This window comes from Oxyura jamaicensis, chromosome 13 (genome assembly GCF_011077185.1).
Source record: "Oxyura jamaicensis isolate SHBP4307 breed ruddy duck chromosome 13, BPBGC_Ojam_1.0, whole genome shotgun sequence".
NCBI lineage: Eukaryota > Metazoa > Chordata > Aves > Anseriformes > Anatidae > Oxyura > Oxyura jamaicensis.
The window spans coordinates 1,977,813-1,991,576 of NC_048905.1; the positions used below are offsets into that span (position 1 = coordinate 1,977,813).

At 43.5% G+C, this 13,764-nt stretch overlaps 2 protein-coding genes across 3 annotated transcripts; one reads left to right on the forward strand and one right to left on the reverse strand.

The window, feature by feature from the left end:
- Positions 1–2,169: 2,169 nt before the first annotated feature.
- CCNG1 (cyclin G1) lies at positions 2,170–7,780 on the forward strand. The gene is made up of 7 exons (XM_035338259.1): positions 2,170–2,341; positions 2,701–2,964; positions 3,967–4,220; positions 4,807–4,885; positions 4,979–5,077; positions 5,300–5,494; positions 6,226–7,780. The coding sequence occupies exons 2-6, from the start codon at positions 2,701–2,703 to the stop codon at positions 5,489–5,491; spliced, it is 888 nt and encodes a 295-aa protein (XP_035194150.1). The 5' UTR covers positions 2,170–2,341; the 3' UTR covers positions 5,492–5,494; positions 6,226–7,780.
- Positions 7,781–9,873: 2,093 nt separating this feature from the next.
- On the reverse strand, positions 9,874–13,705 carry NUDCD2 (NudC domain containing 2). Of its 2 annotated transcripts, none has more exons than XM_035338260.1 (4): positions 13,468–13,705; positions 12,704–12,752; positions 11,388–11,539; positions 9,874–10,488 (listed from the first exon to the last, which is right to left on the reverse strand). In XM_035338260.1, exons 1-4 carry the CDS (start codon positions 13,654–13,656, stop codon positions 10,405–10,407), a joined length of 474 nt encoding a protein of 157 aa, XP_035194151.1. In that variant the 5' UTR covers positions 13,657–13,705; the 3' UTR covers positions 9,874–10,404. The 2 variants fall into 2 exon arrangements, with proteins under 2 accessions (XP_035194151.1, XP_035194152.1); XM_035338261.1 differs by having other exon boundaries at positions 9,876–10,488; positions 11,377–11,539.
- Positions 13,706–13,764: the final 59 nt, after the last annotated feature.

A 13,764-nucleotide genomic window follows, 5' to 3' on the forward strand; every position in this document is an offset into this window, starting at 1 on the left:
GATGAGAGGGCTGGAGCACCTCTCCTATGCAGAAAGGTTGAGGGAACCGGGCTTGTTTAGCTTGGAGAAGAGAAGGCTCCGGGGAGACCTCATTGTGGCCTTCCAGTACTTGAAGGGTGCGTATGAACAGGAGGGGGAATGCCTGTTTATGTGTGTTGGTAATGATAGGACAAGGGGGAAGGGTTTTAAACTAAGGCAGGGGAGATTTAGGTTGGAAATTAGGAGGAATTTTTTTCACTCACAGTGTGGTGAGGCACCGGAACAGGTTGCCCAGGGACGTTGTGGATGCCCCATCCCTGGAGGCATTCAAGGCCAAGCTGCATGTGGTTCTGGGCAGCCTGCTATAGTGGTTGGCAGCCCTGCCCAGAGCAGGAGGGTTGAAACTAGATGATCTTTAAGGTCCCTTTCAACCCAGGCCATTCTATGATTCTATGATCACCTAGGGAGTACTAAAATATTGGGACTTTCTGAGGGAATTTCTGAAAAACAGAAGGACTAACTACAGGTGAGCTCTGAAGGCCTTCTGAAATTCAGAGAACTTCCTCCCATCTGTGACATAGATATTACTTGAACATTTATACATGTAATGCAAAAGAAGTTCAGGGCTGTCCACCACCTCATTTATCAACATGCATTTTCTGTGAGGAGTCAGAAGATCAGATACATGAAGTTCGCCTTCCTAAAAGCTCCTTGCATTACAGGCAATGTCAGTTCACATCTCAAAAGAATTTTAAGCCTCTCACACAATTCACAGTAATCACCTTTAACCAACTTAAAAGACACCATACCCATTGTCTGTCTACAAAATACTGCCCTTCCCCATTTGCTGGAGAACAAGTCTTACGAGGAGTGGCTGAGGGAGCTGGGCTTATTCAGCCTGGAGAAGAGGAGGCTCAGGGGCGACCTTATCGCACTCTACAGGTACCTCAAGGGAGGCTGTAGAGAGGTGGGGGTTGGTCTATTCTCCCACGTGCCTGGTGACAGGATGAGGGGGAATGGGCTAAAGTTGTGCCAGGGGAGGTTTAGGTTGGATATTAGGAAGAACTTCTTTATGGAAAGGGTTGTTAGTCACTGGAATAAGCTGCCCAGGGAGGTGGTTGAGTCACCATCCCTGGAGGTCTTGAAAAGACGTTTAGATGTAGAACTTAGGGATATGGTTTAGTGGAGGACTTGTTAGTGTTAGGTCAGAGGTTGGACTCGGTGATCTTGGAGGTCTCTTCCAACCTAGATGATTCTGTGATTCTGTGATTCTCACCGTTTATAGAATACTGACATTCAATTCCCATTAAGTACGAGATAATGGGACATTTATCAGTTTAAAAAATAATAATAATAATAACTAGGGCTTTAAGTACAGCTCTGCAATATTAAGCAATTCCATTTACTTGTCCTGAAGGCAGTTCTTAAGTGGAATATGTTCTGCTCTGAATATTGTTAAACAATTTGAAGTGTTTTTCAGCAATAACATGCCTTTTCCAGGTAACATTATCGCATTTCTTAACAGAGAATTTAAAAAAAAAAAAAAAAAAAAGAAAGAAAAAAAGAAAGTTGTACAGGACTTGACCTGCTACCCACAGCACAAATTGTATCTTCTGCAGGCTCTCCCCTCACTTCCACGCTTCACCTCAGTAATTCCCGGCTGTTCCCTCAGCAGAAAGCCGAGGGTTATCCCACTCAGCCAGACAAATACAAACAAACATGGGAAGTGAGTGGGAGTGTATTTTGCAAGGGACCACCTGAAGCTTGCCGACTCGGGCTGCTTTAAGCAAAAGGCTAAGGGAGTCTCTCAGTTAATTCTGACCTACCACAGAGATGCCAACGTAAGTATTTAAGAGAGACGGGAGAGTCTTATAAACCGCCGCCTCAGGAGGGAGCCGGGGCTTACCGCGGCTAGGGGCGCACGCCACGGACCTCCGCGGCCACGGCACGGGAACGCGGCGAGGCCGAAGCTCCCGTCGCTGCCCGGCCGCACTCGGCGGGGAGCCCCCGTCCTGCACCTTGTGAGGCCCCGCGCGCCGTCTTGCTGTGCGCCACCAGAGGGCGCCGCGGCGCCCGCCCCGCTGGGCTTAAGAGGCGCCCCGCCCCTCCAGCCGTGAGCGCTCCGTGATTGGGCTGCATGTCAGTCCATCAGCGCGCAGCCCCGCCCTCTGCCCGGCGGAGCGGAGCGCCTCGCGGAGCGCCTCGCGGAGCGGAGCGGTTGGGGCCGGGCGCGGCTGCATGGCGTGCTGGGGGCTGCGCCTGCGGGTGGGCGCCGCGCCGCGCTGATCCGCGCCGCTCGGGGCGGGCGGCACCACCTCGGGCCCTTCCTTTGATCGACGGGAGCAGCGAGGCGGGGGTCAAGGTACGGGCGCGGGCTGGGCCCCGGGGTTCGGGCCGCGCCGGGTCGGGGCGGTGGGGCGGGGGCCGCCGCGGCCGTTCCCCCCCGTGCAGTGGGCAGCCCGAGCCGCCGCCGCCCGGGAGAGCCCCCTGAGGCGAGGGGGGACGGGGACGGGCCCGGGCTTGTCCCGCGGAGCCGGCGCCTGCGCGCTGCGGGGACCTGGCGGCTGCTGCCCCGCTGCGGCGTTGCTGGAGGGTGCGGGGAGTGCCGGGGGGGGGGGGGTGGGGGGGGGGGAACGGCTGCTGGGGGCCGGCAGGGCCCGGGCTCCGAGGGGACCCCAGCTCCGCGGTGTTAGCTGTGCTGACGTTTGTTTTCCTTCGCAGATGATAGAAACGCTTGTGACAACCGAAGCGCAGGAGCTGCTGTACCAGCTGACGGCCTTGCTGGAGCAGGAGCTGAGGTGTCAGCCCAAGGCCTCTGGCCTGAGACTCGTCGAAGCTGCCCACGATAATGGCCTCCGAATGACTGCCCGCCTGCGAGACTTTGAAGTGAAAGATCTCCTCAGCTTAACTCAGTTCTTCGGCTTCCACACAGAGACGTTTTCGCTAGCTGTGAATTTCTTAGATAGGTTCTTGTCAAAAATGAAGGTATGACTTCTTAAGGTATAAGCTCCCAGGCATCAGCTTTTGTTTGTTGCAGCCTTGCTCCTGGTATAAGTTAGCATGTCTTGCTTTCAGCTGGCTAAAGGTTAAGCTGCTTCCATAGGTCCTGATTGCACAAGAGATTAAAAAAATTGCTTTTGCTGTTTGGATTTTAGCAGTAAGAAAGCTGTTTCCTCTGACGAGGAAAAGGAAGAAGGCATCTGTTCCAACTTGAGGATGCCCTTAGGCTTGGAAATGCAGGAGGTATTAATGGGTTAGATCAAGACAGACTGTCTTGCCTGTTACACTTAAACAAGAACATCTTAAATTACTTTTCATTTTACTGCTGTTAAAACCTACCAGTGAGTCTCATGTATATCAAGAGGCTTGATGCTGTTCAGCATTTATTACCCTGATAAAATGAGTATTCAGCTAGCACTCCATTCTACTACATGTCTGTGGCATGCTGACAGGTTGTTAATTGTCTAATGAACCAGCATTACTACTGTTCTACTGGGTCAAGAACAAATGCTTGTTTTACTTGAATGTTAGTACATCCCTAAAAAAGTGGAAAAAAAAATAAACGGAGCATAATACTTCTGAATTCAAAATCTGTTTAAAAAAATAACTGTAATGAGTTTATGTATATAGAAAAGGATAAAAAAAATACTGGTATATGCCAATATGTACGACACTGTAGGTCCTAAAAGCTTCTGAGTAGGCTATTACAGAACCTCATTAAGAAACTATTTCCCACTCAAAATATATTTTTCGGCAGTGTTGTTCTTCGGATGAATGAAGCAGAATTTGTTGCTTGTAAAGGTCTCTTCATTTAGTTAAAGATTAAAATGTATGTGGATAAAGAAGTCTAATTGCTTCAGCATTTTAAAAAAACACCCATAATGTTTTCCTAAAATATGTTGGTGACTCTACTTTGGTGCTTAGGTGTTGAAATTACTGATCAAAAATGTCTTTTGAAACTAACAAGACAAACTGACTTCTCTTTAGGTACAGCCTAAGCACTTAGGCTGTGTTGGACTTGGCTGCTTCTACTTGGCTGTGAAAGCAACAGAGGAGGAGAGAAATGTTCCCTTAGCCACTGACCTGATTCGAATAAGCCAGTATAGGTTCACTGTTTCTGATATGATGAGAATGGAAAAAATCATATTGGAGAAGCTGTCTTGGAAAGTCAAAGCTACAACAGCCTTCCAGTTTCTACAACTATATCATTCGCTCATTCATGAGAATTTAAGTTGTGAAAGGTAAAATATCTAAAACTTACTTTGCTATTACTGCAGATGATCAGGAAGCCTTTGTAGAAAAATAACCAGGGAATATTACTCAAGCAATTGGCCTTTTGATACTCTTACAATAAATAATAAATAAACCCAACCCTCTTATTGGTAAATATCACGTGAGTATCTGTGGTGTAATATTATTTAAACTTAAAATGTTTGCCTAAAGTGATCCAAATAGTGTTGCTCTCTAAGCCCCAAAACAAGCCTGTTCAGCAGTGATGGTATAAAAAAAAATTCGTACTTACGCTGCACTAAGTACAGCCTCATTGCAAAGATTTCGAAATCTGATTTCAGAAAGAAGTTTGTTTGCTAGTTAGCCTTAAAAGTCCTTGCCCAGCCTATTTTGATGATAGAATTCTCCCCAGTGTAACACAAGATTTATTTTTGACATTATGACTGCCAAAACTGAGCACCTGTTTGACTGAAACTCTAGATCTTCTGGTACAAAAGAGGCCCCATTCTCACTCACCACTTCTCAGTTCCCAGAGCGGTACTGTCTTGATCAAGTTTGCGTTCTTGTGCAACACTGACTCATTTGTTTTCCTTACAGGAGAAAATACCTTAATTTTGAGAGACTTGAGACGCAGCTTAAGGCATGTCACTGCAGAATCATGTTTTCTAAAGCCAAGGTAAATGTCTTGAATGCACATAGAAAATAAGAGTACTGACGCTTAACAAATCACAGATCAAAAATGTCACATTTCCTCTTCTGTATTTTCCAGCCTTCTGTCTTGGCATTGTCTATTATGGCACTAGAGATAGAAGAACAAAAGCTACTGGAGTTGACAGAGGCATTGGAATTTCTGCAGCTGCATTCCAAGGTATGTACGGATATTGTTTTACAGGATGTAAATGCATGCAGGGGATAACTCACTGAGCAAAGGGAGGTCTGTTGGCATACTGGTTTCTCTCTTTTCATTCTTTTCTTTCTGCCATCTGGCTTGGAATCTTTTGTTTCCTATCTTATGTGAAGCAGCTAAAAACGCACATATAAAATAAAGATTTAACAAGTTACTGACGTGGGATTCTGTCTTGTTACTTAGATAAACAACAGAGAGTTGACCTTCTGGAAGGAATTGGTGTTAAAGTGCCTTACCGAATATTCCTCGAGCAAGTGTTCAAAACCAAACGTGCAGAAACTAAAATGGATTGTGTCTGGACGTACTGCACGGCAGCTTAAACATAGCTATTACAGAATAACACACCTTCCTACAATTCCAGAGACCAGCTCATAATAGGTAAAATACTTGTTTTTATCTAATAGGTAAAATACCAGAATACCAGCTCATACATGTAAAATCAGCTTCTGATAATATAGAAGTGCTTAGCTGTTAACTACCTCAAAGTTTCTTATTCTGTATAGGTAACCTGTTGGAGATGTGTAACTTAAACGTAGTAGGCCTGTCATGTAGAGGTTGGTCTGTTCTCGTGTTCATGCTTGAGCCAGTGCTGTACCTAAAGAAGTGGCAATATACGAATATACGAATACTGGAGAAGGAACTGATCCTTTGGCATGTTGTGGGAGCAGAAATGTGTTCTACAGACATTGGGACCTCATTCAAACTAAAATGTGGAGTAAAACTGGTAAAAAGGCAGAGGAAAAATTTAGCTTGCTTCTGTCATAAAAAGGAATCTGCTAAGAGTAAACAGTTGCCTATTAGAATCTGTCTCTTGCAATAGTTCAGTGAAACCAGATAAAATGAGGACAGTTGCATACAGTTTTATTTGTATAACTGTCTGTTTAGTTAAATCTAAAAGCTGTAATTCAGTTACGTGTGTTGCAGTTTATTAACTGTGGAAATCATGAACTAATTCCTTATCTAGGCTTTAATTCCAAGGGCTGCATATCTTATTTAACAGCTGTATTGCTGTTGTCTTGCTGTGCTCAAGTCTGATGCTTGATTTGGTTCTTGTAGAGAGTCCTTGAGTTGACTGTCTTCTGTGTTTGTTTGTTTGTTTGTTTGTACAGGAATACAGTAAAATGAGAGAACCATCCTGTGACCTAGTTCACAGGCAGATGAAGATTTGAGAAACCAAGTCTGAAACATGATCTTAATAATGAAGAACCCAAGTCATGGAAATACGTAACATTTCAGACTAAAAATCCTGGCAGCAAATGCATTCTTTTCTATGATGATTACAACAACATCCAGTGTCAGTTTTGGTCTTATTAGACCATTTACTATCCAAACAGTGAAAAACCACAATACTGATAGAAGAAATTTAACACCTTATAGTTTGTAGAGCAGCTTGTGAAGTCTAACCTTGTTTTACTCTAAGTGTAGGTGCCCAGTGGTGTATTAAATTAAAAAAAAAAAAATCTGGTTAAACTTTCCAAAGATTACAGGACATTAGGAAAATGTGCAGTGGCACAGTGCTGCAGTCTCAGGCAAACTAAAGACCATCTTGCTTAATATTGATGAGAATAGGAAATGCTTATCAGTGCACCTGACATGCTGGTTTGGCAGTGTCGTGTCCCTACAGGGCAGGGTACTGGCCTTTAATGTAGACACAAAGCTCTACGATACCTGCTGAGCATGTCAAGTACCTGGAGCAGGACGAAGAGGAGAAACTTGATTTCATTGCCTTGTAAAAGATAGTCACTAACACTGCATTGATAACTTCAGTGTTTTGTAAGAGATGCAGTTTGCTGAGATTACGAAGAGAGAGCACAGAAACTTCATGGTACGTAAGGCTGGAGAGAAACCACTGAGTTACCTGCCCCAAATCTGCCATTAGTCTTGCGAGGTTTTGCTGTACCAGAGGTAAATGCTGATGCTGAACGGATGGATTTTACAGGCACAGTAGGAACAGGGCTGTAGTCCCATAATGGCCTATAAGTAGGAACAATTGAGGTGAGAAACAACTCGAGATTGTTTCAACTCTCATCTGTTTAACAGTTAGCTTTGAGAAACACAGCTGCTCTGTTTTTTCCTGAAGACTGTGTCAGTACTTGAGGCATATCTTGCTTTTGGTACTAACATGAAAGTGAGTAATAAGAATGTGTTACTGGATGTAAGATGGGTAGCGGTGTTGGGGGAATGTTGCTGATGACCTCTTGAATTCTGTGTCACTGGAGCAGAGGCTGTTAGGGGTAGGCTGATACTAACTGCCACGTAAATGGATTTAGGGGAAAATGAGCGATGTGAATGTTCTGAATATAGTGTGGGCTTAAATGCTAGCCTACCAAAGCTGTCCCCTTACAGCTGATGCGTAAACCATTCTTAGCATATCTTAAACTAATTCTTCACAAAAGACTTCATACCAAAGCTCTGTACTAGACAAATCAAGCTTTCTCGTGAACTCATGGGAATGATTGCACTGCATAGCACTTGATCGAGTTTTCCATCTGCCAGTGCTCTCTGTGCATTGTGCTGGCCTCTGAAAAGCATACATGTGACTCAGACAAAGGGGTGGGCAGCTTACTGGGAGAGATGGACAAAGATGCAGTGTGCAATTCTACTGGTATTGTCATGTGTCAAGATACGTACCTTTCAATTAAACGTTGAAATGCAGTTAACCAAGCAACTTTGTTCCAATTTGTTATAAAGCATTGTTGTAGGAAGGCTATTAAGTGGCTTATACCTCAATACTGGGTGAGAAATGTCTGTGCAAGAGGTAAGGAAGGATATTTTTAAGAGGTTGAGGCTGCAGGAGAAGGGCTAGGGAAGAAACAAGAACAATCTCAATGTCTTTGGTAAAATTATGTCAGCTTGCTGACATGATTGCTCTAACACCTGTGAGACACAAAAGCAGCTCCACCAACAAGTTGACAAATAGTTTACACTATTCAAGTGTAACTTCATCTTTAATTGTTAATAGTGTATATTGCCTGCTTCTACAGATTGCAGTAAATGCAGTGCTTCCTTAAGAGTACATGGCACCTGACTTAGAGAGCCCAAGATTTCATTTTCTGGACTCATCTGAGCATTCCAGCTTGACTAGACATAAGTTTAGCTATACATTTCTGTACCCAACATCTTCACAGGGAGTAGTTGTGATAAACAAAGCTAAAGCTCTGGCGTTACTCTGTGCTTATCTTAAAGCAGAGCCATGAAAAAAATAGCTGTAGGCTATTTTGCTGCCCAGTGCTCGCTTATGTAACAGCAGCACTTCAATGAGTGCACAGGATCATTTCCTAGAGTGTGGGTTTATCTCCCTCCTGTATCACACACAAATTTAGGCATCTGTCATGCCTGTTACTGTGTCTAAGAAGGGATGGAAGTCCCCAGTGAGACTTGTGACATGGGACCCAACCTACCATTTGAAGTCCTGAATGCAAATTTAGCAGACATCCATTAAGAAAAGGCCTAAAATAACTTGTCATTTTTTTCCTTTTCATCTAGATGATTCCAAAACTTGCTGTGGACAAGAGAAGTAGCTATCCAACTAGTAAACCTGTCCTCTTAAAACAACTCAAAGCTGTGATGTCTTACATGTAAGCCAGCTTTAACTGTTATCACGTGAAATACCTGCACCAAGTAGTATTTTGCCATTGGCAGCAGTCTCATTTGTGCCTTAACTGCACCATCCAACTTCTGAACTACAACTGTGGCAAAGATACACTTAATACCAAACTATACCTACTTCTGTACACTAGGGCAAGCTCTCTAAAACCAAACCATGGCATTTGGACCTACTATATGTTTCTGTAAAGATGATGGGGGTAGAAAAATCACAATTATTTCAGGAGTACTGCTGGTTTGCTTGCTGATGCAAGAAAGCATTGGATGTAATTACAGGAAAAGCATTCATCAACAACTCTTGCTTTATTTTTGCCATATCCCAACTGAAATAATGATGTAATTTTTAAAGTAAGGTTCAACACTATCAGATGCTGCTGGCAGTCTTCAGGGGAACATGTGCTTAGGACCTACTTAAAGGCAACAGTTTCAGTGTTCAAAATACAACAGAATTTGGCAATGGTGTTTTCTTCTTGTTTGCCACACCACTCATCCCGTGTGATGCAGTTGGAGGGCTTCTGAGCTGCATCCTTAAGAACGAATAGAAAATTTGTGGTAAGTAATTGGCATGTGCAAAATACTAAATCACGTAGTAGCCAAGTTTAAGGTATGGCTATTAAACAGAACTAACTGCAGAAACCTACAGCTGCGCGCTCAGCTTATGTAAGCAGCTTGTACTGTATATTGGTGGCAAACAGATGCAAGATACTTCCTACTCCGTTCAAGAACTATTACATTCTCTTACTTGCAAAGTTTTAAATATTTCTACTGCAAAACTTTATGGCATTAACACAGTTATGTATACCCAGACTTTCACTTGACTTGTGCATTTTCCAGTAGCAGCTACCTGAGACCAAGGAATCACAGAATCATTAAGGTTGGGAAAGACCTTCAAGGTCATGTGGTCCAACCATCCCCCTATCACCCATGTCACCCACTAAACCATGTCCCTAAGCACCAGGTCCAACCTTTCCTTAAACACCAACTGGGGACGGTGATGCCACCACTTCCCTGGGCACCACCTGCACTCAATCCAGCTGCGGGCACATGCCTGCTGCCCCACAGCCTGGCTGCAGTTGCAGCACTCACAGGCCCATTCCTGGACATGCACACAGAACTGAGAGTCCCTTTTAGTGCTATATTTGGCAATGCAGTGGGTTGTAAAACCTCAGCTGAGGCAAGATGCAGTAGTTTATTAACCACTATTTTAGAATAACGTACAGATTCTTAGAGGGCTGCTAAAAGTGCAGGTCTGTTTCAAAAGTGCAGCTGTAGCCTTCCCACTATCCTTCTAGTTGCAAATTAAGAAAAAATATTCAGTAACTTCCTTATAGGATCCATCTTCAACAGTACAGATATTCTTACATAAAGACAAGTGGTATATTTATAACCAGCTAGTTTACTGTTGGTATCAGAGAAAAAGTGTTCTGCTTCAAGATGTTACTTTTTTTGTATACACCTTTTCATGTATTTTATCCCTTTAACGCTAGAAAGTTATTGCAGCTTACGAATCAGCTGCTGACACTGTCTTCATTCTGCTAGAAGAGACCTCCTTTCTCTTTGCTGAAGTAATTAGTTGCCAACAATCCACTGACTAGATCACTCAAGTCTTCACCAATTACATATTCCAGTCCTCCAGTACAATGTGTAATTTCTCTCCAGGAACACAGGTGAAAATTCAGAGTTCATTTTTCAAGGCTAGAAAAGTCTGGTCCTCCTTTGTTGTAATTTCCAGAAATTTCTGCACCACTGAAGTCAAATCCAGGATTCTGATGGAGATAAAGGATTAGTAGACAGATTTTTCTTGAATAGCAGTGACTTAAACAAAACAACATTTCCGTTAACGTGGTAACACTCTAACAAGGACATGCAGCTATCAACTTGTTAACCATTTGCCAGAGCACTGAAATTCTGCTTGGAGAATGCATCAACAAGTAAATGTCGACTTGCCATAGTTTGGTTGCCCACTACCAAAATTTGTAATGTCATTCTTAACTTGGCAAGCAATTATAACTCGGTGAAGAAGTAGTAAGGAAATTAACAAAATTTTCTAGCTTTTGATATCCCTTGAAATTACAATTTAAAGACTAAGTACCTGCCATGCTGGATAAACAAAATTGATAAAAATAGTATTTGTTGCAGCATGTAATGTGCCGATTTCAGCTGTCAGGTAATAATACATTGTCGTTGTACAACTTGCTGACATGAGTAAGAACAGCTGAGTGCTAAAATTGTACCAAAATAATTTAAGCAATTTTAGTTGAAGGCAAAGTAAAACATTTTCCAGCTAACTATTCTCCATCATCTGACATTACATGCAAACATCTTCAATAGAGTATGATGTTATGTTGTAGATATAGGTATGTTTTAATTCTAGATAATAGAAATTACACATGGCCTAACTTAAGTGAAAATTTGTTAGTTACGTATCAAAACCTTGAAATCGGTATCACTCTGACACTCAACTTTTCACTAGTCTTTCAGTGAGACTACAGACAGAGCAACCTCTTAAAAATACACTGATACAGAATGTTTACAGGTCTTTATCTAGTGAACTACAGTGTATGTTTCCATGGCACGAGACAGCAGATGTTTTACCCAGCTTTCATGCCCATTAACCTGCACGTGCAAACAAAATATAAGCAGTAATCGGGGACCTCTGACTTGCCTCTCTTTGGAATCGTTCCAGTGTAAGTTTCCTTTGCATCTGGTCTTGTACCCAAGGATCAGCAGCATAATCATTTTCTAACAGAGATGTCCAACAATTTCCAGCATCTCGATTTGTCTTCATCAGAACAATTCGTATCAGTTTTCTGTCTTCTATTGAATGAAGAGACATAAAAAACACCTATTAGACTGTCCTACGTGCAAGCTTTTTGCTGTTTTGCTGAATTCACTGTTAACATGTCAAAGCACAGGATTTCTTGAAGTAATTTCAATTCTTAATGCCAATGGAGTTATTAATAAAACAATTACCAAGAAACACAGCCTGAGGCAAACCAAGCCTATTCAGCCTACACTTTCAGGTCTGTAAAATACTAAAGCTGTTTTAAGGAATTAAAACACCGTTCACAAGTACTTCTATTCCAATATAAACTAACCTTTTAGAGAGTTCGCAACACAGAAAAGATAGAACCTATCAGTATATATAGATCAGCCATGGTAATAACAAAGTATTTCAGGTCAGGCTTTACAGGAGGTTATTACCAATAAAACCAGAACTAAGTTTAAGCAACGTGGAATTATAATCCATTTCTATTAAATGCAAGCAGTGTGAGGTATCATGAAGGTATTAGGAGGACATCTCAAAGGTAACATGTAGGTTGTTTAGTTCAATTTAATTGAGGAAGTACAGCATTATAAAGTGTATTTTGAAGAATGTTCACGTGCTGGAAAAGAGTAGGCTTCACTTTGCAATGTTTATTTACACTTCTAATTTTCACAATTAAGTTACCAAACGATGTTTATTCTTAATGGAAAATAAAACCCGTTGTAGGAGAGCATCGATAGGCACAGTCCACAGATGTGTTTTTCAGAAACTACTCTGAACACTGCAACATTTACAAAGCAACAGAGAAGTGTTATGCTCCTTTAAGTACCCTAGCCCAATTGTTAGATTGCTTTTTGATTCTCTTGGACATAGCTGTACCAGTGCAGTTTTAGTAAGGGTTTGCAAAAATCTTCTTACTACTCATTTCCTAAAAAGTAAACGTTAGTTCTAAGGAAGTGTTCCTAATTGCTTGAATACTACCTTCCCAGATGTGGCATTTATCTCCCAGTGCTTAATACCTTAGTCTAGGGCTTTTGTACTACCTTAGTTCCTTAGTCTGGCAATAACAATTATCATTCTTTACGGAGAATCATAACTTAATCAGAATCAGAAGAAAGCATTTCCCGTAACAAAAAAATGGGTCAACTCTTCCACAGCATATTGTGACAAGTTCTATTGTACTCCAGAACGTCATTTCAGAGACAGGTTATTACCTAACGTCCATGTTCCTTCATCAGCTATTGTAGAGTCAAAAAGTTTACCCTGCAAAAGACATCAACACGATTAGTTAACAGGAAAACCTGCTCAGTGACCAGTCCATTGAATTGCATAGTTTTACTCACAACTTAGCTGCCTTCTTGTCTTCAAAATTCCTTTGCAAGGAGCAATACAATCAGGCCTGACTAGCACAGGTGTGTACGTGGCCTATCAAAGTATTATGGTTACAGGGTTTGCTTTTTTTTATAATCAGGTATTTGATGTGGAAAACGTATGTTTAGTTTTAGTGTCCTAATTCATAGGAAGGCCTGTATTTCTCAGTGGGTAACAGGACTTTTAGTTAATTTGCCATCCAAATTCCCGTGTGCCCACTAAGGGTAACGCACACCTGTGGTGTAACATACGTACGTTACCGCACAAAGAATTGCTTTCCACCGGTGAGAAAGAAAATCTAGATTATTTTTTTCTGCTTTCAGCAGCGAACTTATGCCCACCGGCAGTGCCCAGACGCTTACAGAACAGAAGCGCAGATGGGGGTACCGCCTTGATGTGTCTGCCTGGCTTTACAACGCCGTCAGTTCGACTCCCCTGCTTCGGTTTGCCCTCCTCCCACCACAGCCCATCACCCCAGGGGCTGCCGGGGACACCCTGGGGACGCCTCCCACAGCCCGGGGACACCTCGGGGACCTCCCGAGCCCCGGGGACACCTCGGGGACGCCTCCCCCACCGCGGGGACACCTCAGCTCCCCCCGGCCGCTACCTGCAGCAGCTGCTGGCCCCCCACGGCCAGCGCCAGGTGGCGGCTCTGCAGGCTGCAGCTCACGTCCTTGGCCCGGGTGCCGGGCGGCACGTGCACCTCGATGAACACCTCCTCCAGCGTCTGGTACCAGCGGCCCCAGGGCGTCCCGCAGGGCACCACGCCGCTGCGCTCCTCGAAGGGAGCCGCCATGCAGCCCACTACCGGGGCCGGGCCTCTACCGACGGCTGCCCCCCCCCCAGCCCGGAACCGAGGGCACGGCACATGCGCGCAGCCCCTCTCGCCCCGCGGCGGGTAACG